Here is a 25,203-nt window from a genome sequence, read left to right on the forward strand (position 1 = left end):
TCTAAGTATTCTATATACATGTGAATCCGCATGGATAGAGTGTATCTAGAACAAATTAACCTCATTTTGAGTCCATGTATCCCAAATACATGTATCTAGACATTCCAAAATCTGGTAAGATTCGTAAATTTCAACATAGCGTGCATTTAAGTAATTAGCTCATAGACTAGTGAGATTATTGTAAGTTACCCTTAAATAAATAGTTCTGGACCATGGGCCTACTCCGGTCTGGCCCCAATCAAGCCTCAAGGGTTAAGGGCTTATATGGGTTGGGCTTATAAGCCCTAGTTTTAAATGGGCTTGAAAAATCATATCCCAACCCTACCCCAATAACATGTAGGGTTGGGCTGGCCCCATGGGATAAGCCCATTTTGACAACTCTAGTTACATGATTTCACATTTAAACATTTCTAGTTGGTTAAATTAACCACATATTTCTAACATTTCAGCATGATTTATCACCATATGTGTTCGTCATATTAGACTCAATCCACAAAATTATGTCATATCAACGAAGCATCATGTTTAAACAAGACATGAAAATAAATCTACAAATTTATGTCACTCAATAGCTTATGATACTCGATCACTTATAATTCACCTTATACAATATTTTGTACTAACACTCCGAATCTGGAAGTGTTGCACTCATACTTGCATGTTTTGATAGACAAATAGACAAACTTTTGTCAGCGATGTTGGCCTTATTACTTTTGTGCTATTAGCATGATAACCTTATTGACTTTAAATGGCCAAATGACCCCCTAACCTATTAGCCAATTTCCAACTACACACCAATACTTCACGGGGGTCCTATTACCCCCCTGAACCTTTTATTTTTGATATTTTGTAGCCCTTAAACGCTGACATGTCCAAAAAGGTGAATACACTTTCCTTAGGCGCGTAAGAACTTATCTACAACATATAATTTGCATTTTAAATCTACATGTAAGATGAAACCAGCCTAAAATTAAGGCTGCCAGCTGTAGCTTGCATTTTTTGGCCATTTTCTCGAAAAAATCTTCTTTCTTCTTCCTCTTTTCCTCCATTTTCAAAGCTTGAGTTTTATAATCTCCCATTTCAAAGCTTCCAATGGTATCTTCCATTTGAAAGTTTGATGTTGTGGAGGTTCGTAATCCTTTCTAATGCTCTCCGATTTCAAATTTAGTGTTCAANTTGATGTCATTGTCTTTTTGTTGATTGTATATTATCTTTCGTATTTGATGGTATGTATTTACACTGTCTTCCTCGCCTTTTACTTGGATTTGATGTACCTGAGCTGAGGGTCTTCCGGAAACAGCCTCTCTACCTCGCACGAGGTAGTGGCACGGTCTGCGTACACTCTACCCTCCCCAGACCCCACCTAGTGGGATTTCACTGGGTATGTTGTTGTTGTTGTTGTAACCTTATTGACTTAAATGGCCAAATGACCCCCTAACCTATTAGCCAATTTCCAACTACACACCAATACTTCACGGGGGTCCTATTACCCCACTGAACCTTTTATTTTTGATATTTTGTAGCCCTTAAACGCTGACATGTCCAAGAAGGTGAATACATTTTCCTTAGGCGCGTAAGAACTCATCTACAACATATAATTTGCGTTTTAAATCCACGTGTAAGATGAAACCAGCCTAAAATTAAGGTTGTCAGCTGTAGCTTGCATTTTTTGGCCATTTTCTCGAAAAAATCTTCTTTCTTCTTCCTCTTTTCCTCCATTTTCAAAGCTTGAGTTTTATAATCTCCATTTCAAAGCTTCCAATGGTATCTTCCATTTGAAAGTTTGATGTAGTGGAGGTTCGTAATCCTTTCTAATGCTCTCCGATTTCAAATTTAGTGTTTTAAAATTTTCTCCCCTATCAAAATTATAAAAATTTTGGGTGCCGAGATTCATCGATAAGGTTTGAAATTTCTTCTCCTAGTCGATGTCCATAATATAAGTTATTTCCCTCTTCGCCTCATAAATATAAAATCACAGAAAACGTACACACATTATTTTCCTCCTCCCTCTAAGAAGAAGAATCATGAACATACATTTCTCCTCTCCATCACTAGATCTGCCCCTCAAGATTAAAAAAATTGTCAATTTTTACTCACTTGGGTTACCATAACTATGTCTTTTTTTGCTAATAGAATAAGCTAAGCAAAACTGAATGTTTCAAAATTAATTCTTTAAATGGTAAAAAGTGAGGTACTAAGAAAAATAATCTTTGGATGTACAAAAATTACTTGCCATTGGAGTTGTAGAAGAAAGATTGATACACGATTGAATCATACATATTATTGGTTTGTTTGAAATTAGAAATTTCATTCTAACTAAAGAGAAAAGTAAAGGAAGTGGGCTCATTGGATTTTTTTTTTTTGTCAAGAAATCCATCATAAAGATGGAGGAGTTTAGGCATTGGATCTGAAATATGAAGAAAAATAAAAGTGATAGGAGTAGGTCCCACGCGTGTATACAAACATGTGTATATATCTGGTTAATGACAAAAGATCAGCGTTTAAGGGTTATAAAATATCAAAAATAAAAGGTTCAGGGGGTAATGTGACCCCCGTGAAGTATTAGTGTGTAGTTGAGAATTGGCTAATAGGTTAGGGGGTCATTTGTCCATTTTCTTTTTATCTACCTATACTACCTTAAAAGCACAAACTCTCTAGAATGTTAAATTACTATAACGTATCTAATTAAAAATATTCATTTTAGTATATCTTTTATATTTTATATTTTATATTTATATTTGTTTGTTTATTAATATTAATATTATATTAAAAGTAAACATCTTTTTCATATTGAAGGGTTGTGACTTTTTCAGTGATTTGTGACTTTTCTAAGGGATTGTGACTTTTCTACTGAGGCATAATAAACACACGTTCATACTACCCTTTGTTATCTATAAACAGAGGATGTTATCTCAGTTTTAAACTACGATTTTTCTAAGTTTTCTACTTTTCTTCTTTTTAAAAAAACTCAAGTGCGATTTGAAACAGTTAAGTGGTTTAGAGTTCAATGGAATTTGAGGTATGTTTTTTTTTGTTCATGATTAAATTTGATTGTGCATCAATTTTTTAGGAGATCTTTGTGAGAGACTTTTACAAATTATTTTTCAATTATTCTTTTTGTTGTGAATAACATATTGACGCGACTGTTGATTGACCTTAGATATATCACAAAAATTGATATACACGTGCAACATACATATTGTGAAACTAGTGTGTGTATATATATCATAATTGCCTCGATGATTCGCATAACGATTTTGTATCATGATGGTCTCGACGATTTGCATGACGGTTATTATATATTTATTCTGAACTAGTGGGTTAGATGAATAATTGTTATTGTAGGATTCTCTGTTGTGATCTTGTCTTCTAAGGTATGTCGATAATTACTTGTTTGTATTTGTTAGGTGTAGGCGGTATGCGTAGGGCTGGCAAGGGGACGGGGACGGGGACTGTGGGACGGAACGAAGGGGGATGGGACGGGAGGGGGACGCCCTTGGCCAGGATTCGGCCGGGATCGAGATTGGCGGGACAAAAATACGTCCCATCCCGTCCCACTATATATACGGGATGGGACAGTGTTTGGCGGGACGGGACGTGGGATTTTTTATTTTTTTATATGTTTATTTATTTATATTGAAATTATATGTTATTGAATAACATTTTTTAATTTATTTGGTTTTCAATAACATTTTTAGCTAATAAAAAATGCTTAAGTTTTCAAATTTCAACTTTCAAATTTCAAACTTGAAAGTTCAAATTTGTATTTTAAATATTTTAAAGTAATTTAAACTTGAAATTTCAAATTTCAATTTTTAAATTAAGTATTCTAAAGTAAGTTTAGTTTATATGTAAATATGTATGTATATATTAAAATTAAAATGCAAGACAATAGTTGTATAAAAAAGACTTGAATAAAGACTTGAAGAGCCTTTAATATGAAGAAGAGGCACTTATTCTCTGCAACACACTCAAATTCAAATATTCAAAAATAGTTTCTCTATCTTCGCAAGGTAATGTAAGGTTCGCATACCCTCTACCCTCTACAGATTCCACTTTTGAGACTTCTAGCTCGTTCTTAGTCTTTTACTAAGTGCACATGTGACACTTGACAATTTGCTCACGATCTTGAACCACTTGCTCACGATCTTGCTATGTCAAGTCAGCCTAAAACTCTAAGAACGGCTAAGAGAATGGAAGAAAGAGCACAAGAGGATTGTTATGAAGATTTGTATTGATTTTTGCTTAATGGTTTTTACAAATAGATGTCTCTCTATTTATACTACTTACTAGGGGCTGATATGTAAATAATAATTGTAAAACAAGTTCCTACATATTTATAAATACGTCTCTTTTCTAGAATATTCTACAACTCTAAAATATTTCAAGGACTTTCTATGTAAATCTATGAAATTCTAGGATTTAACATGGAAAATTCCCACATTTCTCTTGAATATTCCACCAAGTCTAATCTTATTTCTTATGTAAGCATCCACATAGGCAACTTTATGCCACGTGGTGCCTATGTGGCGTGAGATGTGGTGGGTTATCACAAGGCATGTTATTGTTAACGACTTAACGCCATTACATGAGGAATGTATTTTTAGGAATACAGAGCAATATCATTTGATTTTAGATGTCATGGTTAGACTATTACTTTGACCATAGCACTACAACCTTATTGATATTAATGGAAAAGAGGATCTTTGAAGCATATATACTAGCTTGAATTTTCAAAATCAAGAGATACAAATAATATTTTTTTCTTGTAAATAGTAAATGACTTCATTGATGAAGAAAATGTCAAAGCAATTGGTCTAATAGGTTCCTTAATATTTAATGACGAAGTTTTCAATAAGAGCTTTAAATCATTTTTCTTAGATAAAATAATTAATTAATACTTGATAATTTATGGGAAAATTGTATATAATAGCAAACTATTAATTCAAATCAAATGCTATAAATATAGTTTGATTTAATTGTACCTCATAGCAAACTGTTGCTATTTCACCTCTCTCCTGGTGAATCTCGCTCGCCACTCTTGTTCTCTCCCTCGCCTCTCTCGTTTTTTATACAAATGCAAGTGTATAAAGTGCGTTTGTGTTTGTATAAAGCGAGAGAAAATTGTATATATACATATATTTTCGTTCCCCTCTCTCCCCTCTCCCAGATCTCGCTCGCCACTCTCCCAGATCTCGCTCTCTCACTCGCCTCTCTCACTTTATACAAAAACGCAAATGTATAAAAGGCGTGAAAATTGTATAAATACATATATTTTCGTTCCCCTCTCTCCCGTCTCCCAGATCTCGCTCGCCACTCTCCCAGATCTCGCTCGCTCACTCGCCTCTCTCACTTTATGCAATTGATCTTTTTGTATATGTATACCAAAGTAGATTATACAACTGCTTTCTTTTGTATATGTATAGCGAAATATACATATTTATGTTTGCTATGGAGCGCAATTATGCAAACTTTGCTATAGCATACAAATATGAATTTTGTGTTTGTTATATGTGAAAGTTGCTCGTAATTTTTTTCTTAAAGTAGTAAAAGCCAGACAACAGAAGATGGTGTCAGGGAGTTCATCGTTGTTTAAAAATTATATAATGTAGATAAGTTATTAATTTTGCATAGCTTAAAGTTTTTTTTTTCCAGTAAACAACTTCATTATATTATTTCATAATTTGTTTCAAGTTCATATGATGGATGCCATTACATAATTTACAATTCAATTTGAGAAAGACGATTTCCAAAAAAATTTATGTAGGAGGAATATATTATGAGTTACCATATTTTGTGTTCGAGGAATATGTAAAATATTGTTTATATTCAAAAGAACTTATCAGTTTTCATATATCCTCACAAGTGATAGCTATTTTCGAGGATATCGTTATCTTCTTTTGTAATATTTACACCGTATTCTTTGCATATGATAAGATATGAATTCTTGACCAATCATTATGTAAAGCTCGTTCCAAAGATTTACGATTTGCTAACGCTTCAATGATTATGACATTCCTTACCAATTGAATAAGAGTGTCAAATGCATAAAGCAAATGTCCATAATTATCCATAGCCGTCATTTCAATGATTACGATTTCCTTCTTCATGTGTACATACAATAATACAAGTCAAGATTGACGTAGTCGGTAAAACATCATCATATTCATGTAAATCAAATAAAACCTTATTAACTATGGCATTAGGTTCATACATATCACCGCTAAGATTTAACAAAATTTTAGCTTTACCCATTTGCCATATAAAAAACACTTAACCTCATTAGTTTAATAATTGAGATATTGACATGTATTGCGAAATAAATCATTCCACCATATTGCAAAATCAATATTTTTATATAAATTCGGTCATTTGCTAGGAGTCAACGTAACTAATTGAGCTTTTAGACAACTAAAAAAGATATGCTCAATCAATTATGTTGCTAAACTACACACCTTGCAAACATCACACATATGACTCAATCCCTTAGAAATATTCACATTAACAGGTAAGACATTAAAAATACATTTTTCGAGGAAATATTTATATTTATTTTTATTTTCATTGACCACAAAAACTTCCAATTATTTTTTGAACATTCAATTGGCTTTAGGCCTATGAATAGTAGTGTCAATACAATTAGCAAAATCATTTGCCAGATGATAATCAGGTCGGACCTCATACTTATTCGAATTAGTATAATGCCAATTTTTTTTATCTTAAGTTCTAATAATAGAAATTGAGATGGATAAAATCGAATTGATATCACTAGAATCAAAGTATTTATAAATCTTTTGAATACTTCATATATGATTATGTTGATCTATAAAAAATATTGACCTTTGAATTAGGAATTCATGAATCAGTTAAAATCTTAACATATTTTTCATTTCCAACTCACCATCTAACTATTTGTATTAATAAATCTCTTTCCAAATTCAAGAACTCGAGGAAGGACATCCAATATTAAGGAAAGAAGTATTTTGAAAGTATTTATTTTTTAGCATCTTGTGAAGTAAAGGAATCTTCTTGACTTAAAAATTGTAAATCTCGAAAGCTAGGACCTCCTTTAGATTTTGCCTCACGAAGCTTTTGTCATTTTTCATAATGTATTTTCCTTTTTCCTCATTTTGTCCCCACCAAAAATCCAAGAAAATAGTAGTGATCTCTTCACACAAGTTATTAGGAAATCAATAACCCAAATCAGAAAAGAGTTATTAATTTATCGATAATGGATTATTGATTCAGCAATTTCGATAATAATTTTATTTTTATTTTATATTGAGATATTGGTTCTTAATAGTTTGATGTTTTTTCTAAATGGATTAACTAATAAACCAAGGGTAAATTAATAAATTATAGCTATACCATTCAATATATAGATTCTTTAACATTTTTAGTTTCATACTTTCATTTCTGATTGTCTCAAATTCTCGATTATTTTACAAGATGTCAGTATTTATTTTTGAGGAAGCTGCAACATGTCAATTAATGTGCAAGACTTGTTTAATTTGTCTCCTCGTTTTCAAGTGATTTATTTATACAAAATCTTGACGGGTAACTAGATAACCAAATCGATAACAATCAATAACCGTTATCTTAATGGTTCTATAATAATTTTTATGTTTACAAATCAATAACCTATAAACTCCAAAATCAAACCGAAACAACCGATACACAAAATATATAAGGGACTATTTAGAGTCAATATCCAAACTCAAGGGACTATTGTTGGCTTTCCAACCTAAAAAGGCATTTACTATAAACTCGTAACCAAAAGAGGCAAAAGACACATGTCATTATATGATATTATTATATTGTGTAGTCCTCCTCTGTAAATTCGTCTCTTTACCGGCAACCCCCCTGTCGCTGTTCCTTTTACGGTAGAACTCCATTTTCCCCTTCAATTTGAGAAGAAATATTCCAAAAGAATTATACCTTTTCGCCGATTACCCCACTTCCTTTACTTCTCCTCATACACTTCACTGTAGAGTTGCGATCCGTTTTTCAGCTACTACTCCTTGAGTCTTTGACTGACTGAACCTTCGGAAAATGGCGTCAACGGATGGGCTGATGCCGATAACCAGAGCTTTCTTGTCTTCTTATTATGATAAATACCCATTTTCCCCTCTTTCTCAAGATGTATCGCGCCTTACTGATGAAATTCATTCCATGGCTAAGAATCTGCAGAAAGATGCTCCTTTAACAGAAGGTAATTAAACTTGTTCGTCAAATTTAGACTATGGTTATGCTTTCCTTGCTTGCGCATTTCTTTACTCAGTTGATCTTTCCGGAAATTTGCTTTACTGATTATGGTTTCTCACATTCACTATTGTTGATTACTTGGTTTTGTTTAAGTGGGTTTGTATTAGGTCCTTGTAGTTTTCTTGTTTTGAGTTTACAAAAATCTCTCTGGCTAACTATACAAATTATCTAAGCCAGAACTGGTGAGTTACTATAAAGTCCTGAAGTTGTTGTTCTATGGCTTTTGAGTTTATGCAGACTATTTACAACTATGAATATCAACCTCACAAGAAAATAGCCTAAAAGTGTTGATGCAATAGGTAAAAGGAAGTTTTGGATACATCTCAGGTGGGACAGTTTTGTGGTCCCCTTAATTGAATTGCATAGATAGAGTTCAATGCCCAAGGATGTAGCGTACTTTTAGGACGACACTGTGTCATAGAACCCATTTGTTCCTCGGTTTGGGGTGGCTGGAACATGTTATAATATGAACTAAAGGAGAGAAATGGAAGATTCAGAGAAGAAATCCCAAGAGAACACAGAGCTATCCATTTAGGATTGGATAATATTTCTATAGTACTAATTTTCAAAAAAGATTGGATAATATTTCTACAAGGCAGTTAACTCTGAAGAATATTATCCCCTAAAAGATAAAGAGAACTGTGCTTATTGCATTTACTAATCATAAAGTGATGCATGTCAAGCTTCATTCATGTGGGTCAGCTGTCCTAGTTCTAAGAATATGTGGTTCTGACCCTGTTGGTGGAAGGATTGGATGGTCAATTAAGAATCCGACTGGATGCTGCAATGTTAAAGTGGCCCCTGGGACATGACATACTATATTTGTTTGTTTAAGTTTCAGTTCGCTTTTACTAATTCTCTCAGTAATTTTCTTAGTATGTTCCGGATGACCTTTTTTTGATAACCGTGGAGTTTGGGCCAGCTTGCATGCACCTCGACAATTCCATTGGTGTTCCGAATAATTAGTTATGGAGGATCCGTTTGAATCTTCCCCCCTGATTAGTGTTGACTGCTCTCTGATCCAGCAGATACTGAAGTTATTATGAGATTACGTTAATGCAAGCAGACTTGTATTTTGTTTTCAGTTGGTGAGCTCCACTTGTGAGGCAACTCACATTTGATTTGTTTTGAATTGATAGGAGAAAGTTCATTAGTCCTTGAAGCGGAGAGTCACCCTCCTCACAAAGTTGACGAGAATTTGTGGAAGAACCGAGAACAACTTGAAGAAATACTTTTCCTATTGGAAAGCTCCAATTGGCCACCAGCGGTGAGAAGCTCAATTTTCGGAGCTCAAGTTTTAGCTTTTCTTTGAGACCTCAGTTGACTTCCAGTAATGTCATTTGGTTTTGGATTAGTTCTAACCTCTATGTCTCCAGGCTTGCTTGATTTTAACAGAAATGCTTTTGGTGTACTCACTAGTATTCCTCACACAGGGTTGAGCAAATATCACAAAATTTCTGAATTGTCTCAAATTAATAGAGAGTTGTTTTTCTTCTCTGTTATTCTTCAGCTTCAATGGCAGTCAACCACTGAAGATGTTGAGCTTGTTTCTGTTCTTGGACGGCTAGGAGAAAAATTCCAAAGTACATTGAAGACTTTGCAAACTTTCCAGTCAAAGAATTCCGAGTTTGTATTCAACACTGGTTGGTCCTTCTATGCTTCTGAATTGTTAAGCTGTAGCCAGTTTATGAAGTATATTCAGATCTTTTAGTTTAATTGCTTTTATTCTGATTATGTTAGTTTATAACTTTATATCCCATCATCACTCTATGTTCATGATAACTAAGTAAAAGAGTGTCATCACCTGAGTGCTCTTTGTAGAACCGGACTGAGCTGACAGATCTTGTTTGCTGTAAAGTCAAATTCCGTTAGTCCATTATATTAAGAGGAGTCAAATGTAGGATGAGTGGTCACAACTTCTAGGGTTCAGTAAAATAGGTACGCTGATGAAAAGGGTAAGAAATATTTGGTATGTCTTACGTTGGTGGATTTATACCTTAGGAGTGCTTTAAGTGTAAAAGGGATTTATACAAAACATTAGATGATTTGTTCTGTTTGTATAAGTCTTGGTGCCCGGAGTTATTTGCTACCTACGCTGGTCGGAGGTAGCATATACCTCGTGAAATAGGCGAGGTGCATGCAAGCTGGCCTGAACACCACTACATAAAAAAGGGGCACTCATCTACAATCAAAGCCCAATCTAAGCCCACAATGACACATCCAACCCCATACAATTTGAAATCAAATCAAAGAAACCAAGAGTCCTATGCCACCTAATGCTAATTGGCAACCAATCCCAAAGGTATAACTGAAAAAAACAATACCCAAGAGTCCAAAAACCCAAAGCCAGGAGACACAAACTAAGCCAAGTCAATATGAATAATAGTTTATGAGAGGAGCTTATGAGGATATTGTCACAACTATTAACACTACCTTATGTTGTTCAAAGGCTGCTAATACAGAGCATATCGTCAAATTTTGAAAAATGAGAACTTTGTGAAGTTAGAAGAAGATCGCGATGAAGAGTGGGAGAGCAAAAATTAAGATAATTGACGTGGTACCATAGAGGCATAGACCATGCAAAGAGAGAAACTCTCCTTAGTCCCCCCTCTATAGAATTTGGATATACAGTATATCATTTCAAAGTTCACACTACTTATCCAAGAAAAAAAGTAATTCAAAGTGTGTCTCACAAACTAGTTTAATTCGATTATACCCACTAATGTAAGTCTTATTACTAAGAGAAAAGTAGAGCGGATATGAATTTAGACTAGTGGGGAATGGAATAATGTTTGTCGTATAAAGTTGTATATGCTTGGTCGAAACTATGTCTGAAAGATGAATGTTTCTAGAGTTTAGTAGGAGATGAAGTATTACGCTGGGTGTCAAGAGGGGGAACAGATAGTAGATGGTGTTCTTGAAGATATATTTGTTAGGAGATTCGATAGATGATTAGTTCGTGCAGATGACGTTAAATGGGTTGTCCGAGCATGATGTATGATAGCTCGGTTGAATGTTCTAGAGTAGGTGATGTTTTGAATTTATTCAGTCAATCAAATTTGGGGCCTATCGAGTTTTAAGCAGGGTAATTGATGGGTTAAGGATTCCCTTTTTTCCTGGATTTGGTAGGCTGTCAGTGTGAAACTGTGAATATACAAGTTTGAAAAGAAAGATGAATTTTCATAGTGGACTTAGTCGGCATCCGAACACCTTTGGTGTCTGAATCTTTTCAAGCAGATAGGTGTTTTATATGTCATAAAAAAAATAGATAGGTGTTTTATGTGGTTGATTTTGAATATCAATGAGTTCAGCTACCACATCAACAGTGAAGTTTATGTCAAGTGTTGTAGCAAGATTTTGGCATTTAATTATTGGAGATGGTGATTTTTGTTACAAATTGTGATGGCCCTGATGACTTATCTACTGAACATGACGCAATTGCTGCCACTGTTTCTCTTCAGAAATAGCCCCTCAACTCATATTTGCCATTTCCCAGTATTTCTGCTCGCTGCCACACACCAAAATTCAACTATTCATACTTCTAATAGATTGAAAAGATCCACGAAGTCCATATATCCCTGCCTCTAGGGGGCCTATAGGCTATAAACTGGAAGGACGAAAAGAGAAAATATGCCTAAGATGTCTTGAAAGTAATAACTGTTTCAGTCTTGCTATGTGTACTGCCAGTCCTACTCGCACTCTCTTCAACCAAATTGTTTCCTCTTCAACTATTTTCACTCTTAACTGGTATAATGTTTAAATTCTTTAAAACTCATTATTGCAATTATCTTCTGCAGTTCCAACTTTTCGTAGTCCATTATCTTCAGTTTCTCATCCAATCCACCATTAGAGGTTTATTCCTTTGTTTGAAATGAAACTACTATACGCTTGATTGAGTTGTCTGCCCATCAAGCTTATACCTTTGAAAGCTATATCTAAGCTCCTTGTTTTCAGGCTTCAAATATCATCATATACACTACCCAACATGCAAGGGAAGAAATCGAGGAAATTTTGGAACTAAAAGTACTTTTGCCCAAGTTATGGGAACTTTTTTTGTACATTTTTGGAGCAAATGTAGTATTGCGGTCATCTATGGTGACTGATTGCTCTTACTTATTTCTTAGAGAAAGGGGTTGCTCTAAGTACAAGAACGTGTTTTGGTATGATATTTTTTTCTACTTTGTATTTATGTCGTGTGCAGACTATTTCCCCCCATGTTGACAAAATATTTATGTTATCAGAAAAAAAGTGTACTTATTATGATGATATGATTTGAGCTTAAATGAAGAAATGAAGATTCATATAGCCGACCCCAACCTATTTGGGACTGAGGCGTTGTAGTAGTTGTTATCAGGAAAAGTATACTACCCTAAATTAGGTGCCCTTGCATGTATCATCAACTACTAGAGAATGTGCTTACTAGAATCTCCAACAAAGGCATGCACTCAGCTAAATGGCAAGTTGAAGAGCTGTGCAGTATATCTCAGCAAATCACTATTGCTTTACATGGTTTAAGGGCATAGATAATAATCTAGATTCTTTTATTCTTTTGTAGTGATGACCTACATGCCACAAGACTTTCGTGGTACACTAATAAGGCAACAGAGGGAGCGTTCTGAGAGAAATAAGCAGGCTGAAGTTGATGCTCTAATCAATTCTGGTGGAAGTATTCGTGATCAATATGCTCTGCTATGGAATCAACAAATGGAACGGCAAGTATTGTTTTATCATTCTCTTCGTGATGGTACATCCAGTATATAATTTGATTCTGACTCATGCCAAGATACTTTCACACAGGAGACGGCAACTGGCTCAACTGGGTTCTGCTACCGGTGTCTATAAGACACTGGTGAAGTATTTAGTTGGAGTGCCACAGGTATGTCACAATGCATATAGTAGAAAATAATGGGTTTATAACTTTGCCTAGCAAGTACTTGTTAATGTTTATAAACTAGGCCTATTTGTTTCTTTGCATTAACCTTTTGTATAGAGCAATCATCTCATGGATGCCAAATTACCCATTTTGAAGCTCTATTCTTCAATTAAGTAGTTCAATTCAATCTAAATTCATGCCAGGGATAGTACATTGATTTTCTGGTCTTCAGTAAAACTATTTACGTGCAATTTATCTTGCAGGTTCTGTTGGATTTTGTTCAGAAAATAAACGATGATGATGGGTATTATTTTCGCTGCATTAATCTTATTTATTCTTTTTCTATTTGATTGCATTCTTTATTTTGCTCATTTTTCAAGGGTTGGGTTACCCAATAGTGATCCTGTCAGCTGCTTTTTGATAAATGTCTACCTCTAGGCCAATGGAAGAGCAGCGACAACGTTATGGTCCACCTTTGTACAGCCTCACAAAAATGGTGCTCAACATTCGACTTTTTCTTTCTCTGCTTTGGCGACGCTTTGAAGCTGGAAAACTGTAAGACTTTAGACGTATTGTACTTTCAAATGATTGAATTGAGAAGCATTTGGTTATTTCTTTTAATGTCTGCATCCTTGCTCCACAGTAATAGCATTTTTTTCACCTGAACCTTCTAGTTGTTTCAATTTGGGCAGGTCAAGGAGTCAAATTACGGTCTTGGAAGAAGCAGTAGATATCTACACATCTGAGTTCCAAAGATTCATCACATTCATTCGGTACTTTATGCTTCTGTAACTGTCATTTCTAATCTTTCTCTTGTCCCTACTCATGTCATTCAATATAGATTAGCCTAATTTCCTCTGTGTTTAGTTATTGCTCTATTATGTATTTCATAATATGATATTTTTATCTCACGGTCAATAAGATAAAACATTCAAGTCGCTTCATGGATGGCATTCATGTCATTGTAGGCAACTTAGACCATGTGTTGAAGCTATGACAGAAGAAAAATGAAGGGAATCTTTTACAATGTTCTCCTCTTTCTTTGTTTTGTTTTAAAGTGGTGGAAGGAAAATATAAGAGGGAAATCTTTCTTACCTTTGTGTTTTACAATTTAGTCCAGTGTTATTAAAAGCAAAAAGCGCACAAAAGCTCTTAGCTTGAATTGCCTTAGCCTTATGGAAAGAAAGAAATACTAGATGTTTTGAGGATAAGAGCAACAACCTGGAGAAGATCAGAATGAATAGCCTTAGCCTTTTGTATTTTTGGTAGCTCCCTGACTCTTAATTAACAATGTAAAGGAAAGCTGACCTTTTGCTACTAAGCTTTTGTAACTATTATGCATCTACTTGATGCCAGCAATAGAACTAATTACTTCATAAGAAAAAAAGGCTATGAGGGGGGATATGGGACTTTTTGTTGATTTCATATGCAATTTGTAATCTCTCTAGGGGTAGTTGATATGCTTTGATGAGATTGTAAGTGACCTATGCTCATCATTTTCTGATGATGAGACTTTTGTGAATACACAGTTACCCTTATCTCAAAAAGCACAAAAAAACTCTAAGGTCTGTTGGGGCTTTAAGCACAAATAAAGCATGGGTTTTGTGAAAAAAGGCGCAAAGGGAGAAAAAAATACAAATATATATGTTTAGTCCAAGACTTGATAATTTATAAGCATGAACGGCTAATATATGAACAAAGAAATAGAAAAATAATTACGATAAAGTAAAATATCAATTGTTTAGCGTCCAATCTTCAAAAGAGGTTCATTGGCAAGGAAAAGTATGTCTTAGAACCTTGATGATGACACTGAAGCGGGCATTAAGTGAGGTGAAGCGCTCAACACGTTTTGAGCCTTGCTTCAGGGCTTAAGCACGCACACCTTTCATAACACTGATTTAGTCTAAGAGAGGAACTTTTTTCTTTTGAAATTATAACATATTTGTAATGAAACCAGGCCAAAGTTACAACACAAAAATTTGTTAGATAACTATAGACTCTTTGAACTGTACGAGAGTCTCTGCCAATTATATACTCTTGTTTACACCACAAATGCAAAAGCAGAATACAATTGAGCTTTATCTTCTGGATAGGATTCCTTTCATCTCAAAACATCTTGAATTTCTTTCCTTTTGGATAGTCCACCATCTGCAGCCTGGGATCATACTCCAACTGCTTTTTTGAGCTTTTGTTCCTTGTTACCTACTCCAGTTAGATAGCATATCTAGTGTATTCATTGGCATTGTCCAGCTCAAACCAATCATTGCTAGAAATGTATCCCACTGTTGAGAAGTCACCTTACAACGCAAAAAAAGATGACTATTTGTTTCTGCATTTCTTCCACATAGATGGCTGCTAGAGGAAAGGTGTATTCCCCTTCTCTTCAATCTTGTCTTGCGTCAAGCGAGCCTTCTTAACTACCAACCAAACAAAACATGCCACTTTGTATGGTATCTTGGCCTTCCATAATTGCTTCCAGGGCCATTGCACACTAAGATTATTATTTTGGTTCCACGTATGATATGTTGTCTTGACTAAAAAAGCTCCTGAACTGTCTCTCAATTGCCATTATCTATCTTGCTCTAGTGAGACTCCATTGAATAGATTGAGAGTGTTGAGGAGTCGTATGAATCTGTCCATCTCCCAATTATTTAAGAGCCTTCTGAAACTGAGGTCCCAACCTTGATTATTCCAGACTTCAGTAATATTAGCTCTTTGTTGTTGATTCAGTAAGAAAACATCTGGGTATAGAAGTCTGAGGGGGCCAGATCCTTACCAGTTGTCTTCCCAAAGAGAAATTTTGTGACCATCCAATATTGTTACTGAAAATCTGCCATAGGTTTCTAATAGTTTTCCAGACACTGACGCCAAATACAGTGTTAACTGTTTTGATCTTCCATGCATGATCTTCTCCATACTTCTCTTTAATCACCCTCTTCGAGAGTGATTTGTTTTCATTTGAATATCTCCATAACCACTCCATGAGCAAACTTTGATTCTGCTTCCTTAGATTCTTTATACCAAGCCGCCCTTGTTGTTTGTTGAGTGCCAGCATTTTCCATTTGACAAGATGGATTCCTCTTTTATCCTTGTTTCCTTGCCACAAAAAATTGCTTCTCAACATATCCATTCTTTTCAACCTTAAAGGGGAAAAGGGAAAAGGGACATCATGTAGGTAGGTAGAGCATCTAGGACACTGTTTATGAGAATTAGCCTGCCACCTAAAGAAAGATACTGGCTCTTCCATCCGGTAAGTTTCTTTTCACATTTCTTTAAAACCCCATTTCAAATGTCTATGAATCTGCTATAATCACTGATCTGTTCCCCCCCTTGTAATGCAATAAAACTGGAAAGTAATCCCAACAGACGCGATCTCAATAAATTATGTCGAAATCACTGATCACGAAGCTTTGATCAACGAAATCAGCACAGGGAGACGGTCAAAATTCCCATGCAATTCGACATCATCCATCCCACAGCAGACACAATCTCAATTCCCGAGGTAATTCATCCCCCGACTGCCCGACCTCAGAAACAGTGTCGAAGTTTTCCATTCTACCTGTTTGGTTTTTCCCTCTGAAAGGGGCAGTATACAAGGAGATCCACTATCCCCCTTCCTATTCATTATTGCAATGGAAGGCCTGAGCAGCATGGTGAGAACAATTTTCCAAAACAACTGGTTGAGGAGTTTCAAGTTGAATGATGGGGAGGAGCTGGTGACAGACCTCCAGTACATCAGAGTGATGCTAGTGGTCTTTGAAGCTGTTTCTGGCTTGAAAGTAAATTGGAGAAAGAGTAACATATCTCCCATAAAAGAAGTGAGTAGTATTCAGACCTTGGCTGGCATGTTAGGGTGTAGGGTGGACAAATTACCTACTGTCTACTTAGGTATGCCCCTAGGAAACAGGCACAAAGATGTGGAGATCTGGAACAGTATTATAGAGAAGACAATGAAGAGGTTATCCCAGTGGAAAACACAATATCTATCATTAGGGGGAAGAGTTACTCTAATCAACTGTCTTTGACTCACTGCCCACCTATGTGATGTCCTTGTTCTCTATGCCTTCCAGTGTGGCAAAGAAGCTTGACAGACTCGGAAGGTTTTTTTTATGTGTGGAAAGGCAACAAGGGTAAACTTGTATGCCAAAATGTGTAGATATTGACTCACATCACAAGAGGACCATTTGTTATTGAATTTGAGGGTGTAGTAAGTAACATAATTTGGTACTTGTTTAACTGGATTTACCAAACTCTTGCAGAGACGTATTTGCAAATTCCCCTTTCTTTATTACTGCAGAAGAAGCTGGTACATTAGAAGCCAGGTATCCAGAATTCCTCTCTATGGTGGCTTCACGTACATTTTGTTATTGTTGGACTAAATGTAAGACAATAATTGATATGATTTTCACAACTTGATCTAGAGCTTTCTTTTGGTTTCCAAATGCAGAAAAAGTGATGAGTACAAGGAAGTGAGTGTTCCAGCAGGAAAAACTCATGAGGTTTGTTTTTACTTTGGGAGGATTGCTTTCTCTTATATCATGTGTCTTCTTATATTGGTGTTGCTAGTTTTGTAACACTTAAGCAAGTCGTGTATCTGTAGGTGTGTGCATATTTATATATTTATATAGTCGCTTAGTACATCTGTTCCACGTGTATTTTATGTTGATATTTTTGTACCAAATCTGATAAAAATTTAACTGAATACATATTCAAATAACTTACTTTGAGTTGTAATGGGACTAAATTAGTTTGTGAGATAATTTTTGTAATTAGTTACTTCTGTTTCATGAGGTATAAAAATGGTACTCACTCCATCCCATTTTATATGAGTTAAGTTTGACTTGATACAGAGTTTAAGAAAGACTTTTGAAACTTGTGATCTAAAATAAGCGATGGATGTTTGTGTGGCTGTAAATCATTTCATTAAGGTGGATATTTTAAAGTTAAATTGTTACTTAATATAGAACTGTGATTCTTTTTGGGACGGACTAAAAAGGAAAGTAATTGGGATAGAGGGAGTATGTATTTGTATCTCACCTAATAATTCTTTGTGATGTTGTTCTTGGATATTTCCTTTTTGGTTTATGTAGTCATATGGTCAGAACTCCAAATCTTGTCTAAAATTTTGAAAATGATGTTGACTTGGTCAATTTTCAAAGGGAATTTGCACTTGTAGTTCCTCAAATATCGGAAATTTCCGACTATGGTTCTTGTGATATTTGCCTAAACACATTCAATCTTCAATTAATTGAAATTTACACTTCTGATTTGTTTTCTTGTGAATCTTCACAATTTACTGAATTATTAACAGCCATATCATTTAATTACCCTTTTGTCATGTTAAATCTAAGGGTAATATAACATTTAAAAGGGAATTTACATAAGTTGCACCTAAACTTGTGAAAAGTCATTTACACACCTAAACTTTGAAAGACCCCTTACTCCCTTATTTTTTGCCTGAACTGGAAATAATACCACCTCGTTGAAGGAGTCCCATAGCTATCTTTGGTGGTATTTTACACGCACCTGACACATATATAATACCCAATTATTTTAATTTATTTTGAACTTGTTAGAACCTTCTTCCTTCTTTTCTTCTCTATTACTAGCTTCGTCATTTCTCCTCCTTTATCTATATATCTCACATGAAATACGAGGTTCTCCACAAACATTTGATTTTTCAAGAACCAAGAGCTAGTTTAGAAAGCTACGTAGAAAAATGGTTGTGGGTTGGAAAAAACGATGGAACTTGAAGGACTACTTTGTTTGTCTAAGACTGTTAATAAGTTCTGTAACTAAGAACAAATGTTTTCCTTCTTTTCTTCTTCTTCCTTTTTTCTCTTTATTCTTCAATTTGATGAATTGGAGGGGGCGGCATTTGCTTTTCAAAAATAGACTTCCAGTTCTGAAAGTGAAATTTTCATGTGTAGGTAGTAGGAAAGAGTTGGATGATTAACCAAGGACAAAAATGGAAATTGGAGGCAGATTCATGGAATTACATAGTGCTAGTGAATGGATCTGTAGGTCTTGGGATGCTATGGGGTCTAGTAATTGAATGTTAATTGGCACACTTAAGCTAAAAAAGGAATTATATATGAGTGAAAGCTGAAGGAGATGTCGGGAATGGAAATCAATAAAGAATATAAGTAAGGCAGAGGAAATGATGGAAAAGAGAGTGGTGGGATGGAGGAGAACGGGGAGGTGGGGTGGTGGAGGGCGGGCTTGGTGAAAATGAAGAGAGAGAAAGAGAAAGAGAAAGAGAAAGAGAAAGAAGAAAAATAAAAAAGGAAAAGGGAATAAGCAAAGAAAACATAAAAAAAGAAAGAGATTTTTAATGTTAAATGTAATTAATTATATAATGTCCAATTGGATAGTGACACCTGAATAATTTAGTTTTTAGGTTAATTTTTCCTCTCACGTGCTTCCAACAAAGTGATCTCTGCCAAATCATCACTTGAAAGGTAATTAGTTCCACTGCGAATAAGAATAGGGGATAAGATTCTGCCCACAAAGTTTTGGTGCGCAAATGACTTTTTTGGTCAAGATTGAGGCATAACTTATGTATTTTCCCCTTTTAAAATAGTCTAAATATAACATATTTACTCCATTTAGGCTATGCAGTTTGGATCCTCCAAAAATGCTGCTGCACCGATGTCGTATCCTCCAAAAATGCAAGATGTACCCGAATTTTAAATCCTATGTGATGATGAATTCTAGCTCTAGATTTGAGAAAAATACTATAAAGGGACAAAAACAGACATTTGAATTAATTGAAGGTTAAATGTGCTTAATATCATGTATCAAAAAACGAAAATAAGAATTTACCAATAATTGAGGGACCAAAAGTTTTGTTATCCCATTTCCGAAGTTGAGATTATTATCAATGACTAAATCTCGTAAACAATGGCTAGTATTCTTTTTTTTCCATGAATAGTTTGGATTCTTTTGTCATGGAACTGCTGAATTTGTTAAGCTTGGTTTTGTGATTTTCTAAATGATTATTTGCATTTTGTGTCCACACATGCATCAATATGATTGCTTCATAGTGTTGTTAATATTATTTGTTCTCTACTATTTCAAGACTCCTTCCCTCCTAAATTTTGGGTTGGAGTTCTTCACTCTGTAATCATATTTTAAATATTCATACTCCTAAACTTCAATTGGAACTCCTTTTGATCTTCTTTTTGGCAAATTAGCTAGCTACCTATGACAATTCAAGGGTGTTTGGAGCTCTTGGTATCCAAATCTTAGTGATTGTTTCTTCTCATAAATCAAGTACAAGATCTATATATTGGTGTTGGTGTTTCAATTCAACAATGTTTAGATTTTATGTTGCAATGCCTGTTCCCCGTAGGTTTTGGTTAGAGATGGGGATGGGGGAATTGCATAGCAAAATACATTGTCTATTCGTCTCTGAAAGACCTGGTTCCTGAAAGTTTGTACTTTAGAGCTTCATTTGGGGTAGTTAAAACTGTGTACAGTTGATTGATATATCTGTTATGTCAATGTTATTTTAGGTATCACTGACAGTCGATGCCATAAATTCATACATTGCGTGGGATTTCTCTTTGGTTCAAGGCAGAGTGGATATGGTAATATCCTTTTATCTTCCTATAGATGTGCCTATTTGGGTATATGGTTTGCATGTTCTCTTGAAACAGCTTCCCTTCTTGTTTTGATTGATTTTTTTTGCTTTATACTGTCAGCTTTAGATTCGTGTCCATTTGTCAGAAGTTGATGTCCAACTTATGTCCTGCTTCTATTGGCTTATGTCTTTTTTTTTTGACAAGAGAAACCCGCAGCCGCTACCCTTTGGGTGCTTTACCCGCTGCAATAGCTCGCAAACCACAAAAGAGAGGTAATCCGCACTAGGCAAGCCCAGTGCGACGAGCTCGACCCAGAAGGCAAACCCCTTGCTTTTGCTGGCAAGGAGTTCCGAACTTGAGACCAATATGAAAGTCCCAAGCCAAAACCACTGAGCCACCCCGAAGGGTCTTCTTTTGGCTATGTCTTCGTGGTGTATGGGCTATTGGCTTTCTTTCTATCCAAGAAACATATTCTATTTTTCCAAAACGAAAAATTGATCTCCTCCCTATTTATGTTGTTGGAGGAAACACACAAAAAGTGCCTATTTTTTTGATTAAGTAGTTTTTCATTATTAACAAAACAGGCAAAGAGATGCTTGTTTACGCAGAACAAAAATCCCAATTTTTTTTAGTCAATACACAAATAAAGTCTATCAAAACGATTAGACTCCCTATCTTTTCCAAATTACACCAGAAGGCAAGATTCTATAAACACTTGAACTCAAGTTGTGGGCACACTCACAAACTCCATTGAAGCACCTCTGATCTCTCTCTCCATAATCTTTGTATGTTTCACTCCCCTCTATAAAGTCCACATAATTCAGGCTGGATTCATGTATTGAATTTTTCCAAAGGATTTTCTATGGTGGTCTTCTTACCCAACTAATATGCGACTCAGACATATCAGTAGTTTCTCTAGTCAGAGGAGTGAAAATTCCAGCAGACATGATCATGTGTATTCTTTCTCCACATCAGGCTTACACATACCGCCTGCTCCACCTTGCTTCCATCTCATACTAGATATTTATTTGGCAGCGACTACTGCATTTGTAATTTGTCTCTTCTTTATCGAAGTATTCTAGGATTCAGGAATCAACTTGCAGAACATTTTTCAACCTCCCTGGCAGCTGTTTGGCAATGAGCAATGCCTACCAAACTTATAGGCCTAAAATCTTTGACTTCCATTGCATTAAAAGAAGCATCAAACTTCTTTCAAGTATAAAGTAGACTGTTTCTCGATTGACTTGCAGATTTTCCCAATGCAAAACTGCATAGTTAAATTTCTCTCTTGTGGAGCATGAAGAAACTATTTCCTTTTCCACTTCACTACCTTTATGTCTTGTTATTTCTTTTCTCTTTGTTCCTAGCAACTTTAGCTGCACAAAAGCGGCACCAGTTAAGAGGAAAAAAGGACATCCCGGTGTACTAAGCTCCTGCTATGCGCGGGTCCTGGAAAGGGTGGGACCAGTTGAGAGAATAATGCTAATTATTCTGTCATTTACATTTGGAGAATGTGCTGATAAATCCTTGCATATTAACATATATTTTGTCATCTTCTGTCAACATCTTTCATATTATCTAGTTTGTACTTGCACCTATCCGTATGACCTGTGAAGCAATTATCCGGTGGCAGGAAAAAATGATAGAAAATAACTCTCAAATTTCCCAAGAGACTACATGAAGCACCTGTCTTCTTTTATTCCTCTTTTTGTCGTTCCTTTTCTTGTTCATTTTTTGGATCTTTTAATGGGTAGGTCATCAAATATGAGGTAAAATCTGAATGAATCATTTTTCATTTCACTTAATCAAAAAATCATTTTTTATTTCAGTAAACTGTCAGATAACACTAGTAGATTTCTGTAACCAAGTCATCTGGGCTTCTTTTGTTGTGACAGGACATTGGCTTTAGCATGGAGTATACAGATCCTTCCGGACAGAAGACGGTATGAAAGTGTGCCATGTCGACTTCTTGTCATGTTCTCATAAAAGTGTCTGCTGCAATTTTTGGTTTAAGATAGCGCCACATGCTTTATTTAATCTTCTTTCTCTTATGATATAACTTCTCCTCTTCTCTTCTCTTCTCTCACTCACATTGCTCTGGTTTAATTTTTTTGACTTGTCCATCAAACGCCTGACTCGCAGCAAATCTTACCTTATCGACGATATGGAGCTGACCAAGTGAGTAACTACTTTGCTCCCTTACTATTCTAGTAAGTAAATTTGCAACCTCACCTCCTTAATGCTCATTTCTTCCAGGGGAACTTCTGTACGTGCCTGTCTGGAAACTACAAACTCATATGGGATAATTCTTATTCTACATTTTTCAAGAAGGTGAGTAATACATTGTCGAACCTTATTTTATTGAGGTTATAATTGTCTCCTTTGAGGTATTACACCATTTCCTGTTGGTATATCCAACAATGGTTGCTTTACGCTGCCTATAGGTTTTCTTGTTTCAGTAGAACTTGGTCTTGTGAAATTAGTAGTTCATATAACTATTCTGTTGTATTCTTCCTTGCTCACGAAATAGGTGCCTGTTAATCTACATTGTCATGAACAATTGATTGCTTTACTGTTTTGTCTAATCGAAAAAGGAACATAACTATCTTAGGGTCATTATTTTGCTTTGATTGGCAACAGGTCTTGCGATACAAGGTGGACTGTATACCTCCAGTTGTAGAACCAGAGCTTTCATCTGATCAAATAGATGAATGAACAGACGTATTTGTTCAGATTTGTGACTGCTGCTAATTGTCTATTTAGATACATCGTCTCATTTGTTTGTATTCACGGCAGTTTTTTGTTTGTTTGAATTGTAAAAATCCATCCTATGCCTCTTAGTCCCGATGTCATGCTGTAACCGCCTGTTGTATTGATTGGTACCCGGATTTTGATGAAATCTCAGCATTATTTATCCTCATCAGACCTCTAATGTTGATCTTAGATTGAGATCCATGAATAGGCTATCCTCCTGATTAAGCGAGTAAGATTTTCTAATCGTTTGGTTGCATTTCGAAAGAAAAAGGATTTGCAGTTCAGAGGAACTTTATCAAAGCCTGAAAGCTAGAGATCTGATGCCTGACTACATGAAAATAGATTGTATTTTGAAGAAAATCTAGAAGATTCCTAACGACGTTCCTAGATAACTTCGAGTGTATTGAAGAGTGACCTGAACTGGAAAGCTATATACTTGATCTCTTCCTCACAATAGGTGTCGTAGATAGTCTATCACAGAAAGATGTGTGGCTTATCACTCATTTTTTCGGATGAGAGTTGCTGTAGATGTTGCAGTTCAGAATCGTAGAGCATCGTTGTAACTACCAATTGAGGGGATTTTGACTGCAGTTCTTGATGTGCCTAAAAGATGAACTCCATGAATGGCATAAGAGCCATTTTACTAAACTTTACAGGCCCAAGTACCACGTCTAGGACTTGGAGAGACATAAATAAACCATTCAGAAAGGAAGAGAAAAGCTCTTGTGGTCCTTTACATAGAACAATAATAGAGATGTCACCTTAGTGAAGTATTGTTGATTGACCTATGGGCTATGACAGACTAATGAGCAAGCATAATTGGTCAAAGTGTTGTGCCAGATGAGAGGTTAGTGACCACAATAAGGTCATAATGAGAAGTTGAGTAAGGACAAATGTGACCCTTGTCCGCCTTAACACAAAGGGTGCACTAAGAGTCTGTTTGGATTGACTTAAAAGTTGGTCAAACTCACTTGTAACTAGCAAGTTATTTTTAGCTTTTGGAAGTGTTTGACAAATTTTAAAATAAGTTAAAAGTCAAAAGTATGATTCTCTCTACTTTTTTTCTACTTAAAAATCATTTAAGTTTGACCAAAGATATTAGCTTAAAAGTAATTTTAAAAGCTATTGTTTTTAAGCCAATTCAAACGTGCTCTAATACTAGAAAGAAATAAAATTTGATATCGCTTAACGGATTTTTGAGTCCAAATCTCACTTGAATCCCTCAAACAAGTCCCAAATTGTAAATATGACTTGCAAGAAGTTCCAGATCACAAAACAGAGTGGGTTGGAGGTCTTGTTCGTGACTACTTTTTCTAAGTAATAGGGAAGAGGACCAAATGCCACCAAAAAACTCTATTGAGACAAAGATCACTATCAAAAATGTAGAGAAGGTAAGATGGGCAGTTTGTTCTATTCACAAAACCAATGTTCATATCATCGGAGTATATATACTCTAATGGAATCTATATAATCTGATGATATCTATATACTCTTATAGTATCAAGTAGTAATTGAACAATTTTTTCACTGAAACACTGTCTGTGTCTCTTTCTCCTTGATGCCATCAAAGTATATATACTCTAGTGGTATCAAGGAGTATCTAAGTAGTGTTTTCACTAAAGCACTATTTCTTCCTCTTTGATACCACCAGAGTATATATATATTTTAATGGAATCAAGTAGTTAAAAGTAGGGTGTATGTAAGTAAAAGGGTAGCCATTTATAA

The 25,203-nt window shown here is 35.3% G+C and overlaps 1 protein-coding gene across 1 annotated transcript; it reads left to right on the plus strand.

Moving 5' to 3' along the window:
• The first annotated feature begins 7,815 nt into the window (after positions 1-7,815).
• On the plus strand, positions 7,816-23,674 carry LOC125866383 (uncharacterized). Its single transcript, XM_049546781.1, has 15 exons — positions 7,816-8,212; positions 9,405-9,532; positions 9,776-9,908; positions 12,821-12,977; positions 13,063-13,141; positions 13,402-13,442; positions 13,577-13,693; positions 13,831-13,911; positions 17,398-17,460; positions 17,586-17,637; positions 20,656-20,730; positions 22,620-22,667; positions 22,867-22,902; positions 22,981-23,055; positions 23,365-23,674. The coding sequence occupies exons 1-15, from the start codon at positions 8,053-8,055 to the stop codon at positions 23,437-23,439; spliced, it is 1,320 nt and encodes a 439-aa protein (XP_049402738.1). The 5' UTR covers positions 7,816-8,052; the 3' UTR covers positions 23,440-23,674.
• Positions 23,675-25,203: the final 1,529 nt, after the last annotated feature.

This window comes from Solanum stenotomum, chromosome 5, assembly GCF_019186545.1.
Source record: "Solanum stenotomum isolate F172 chromosome 5, ASM1918654v1, whole genome shotgun sequence".
Taxonomy (NCBI): domain Eukaryota; kingdom Viridiplantae; phylum Streptophyta; class Magnoliopsida; order Solanales; family Solanaceae; genus Solanum; species Solanum stenotomum.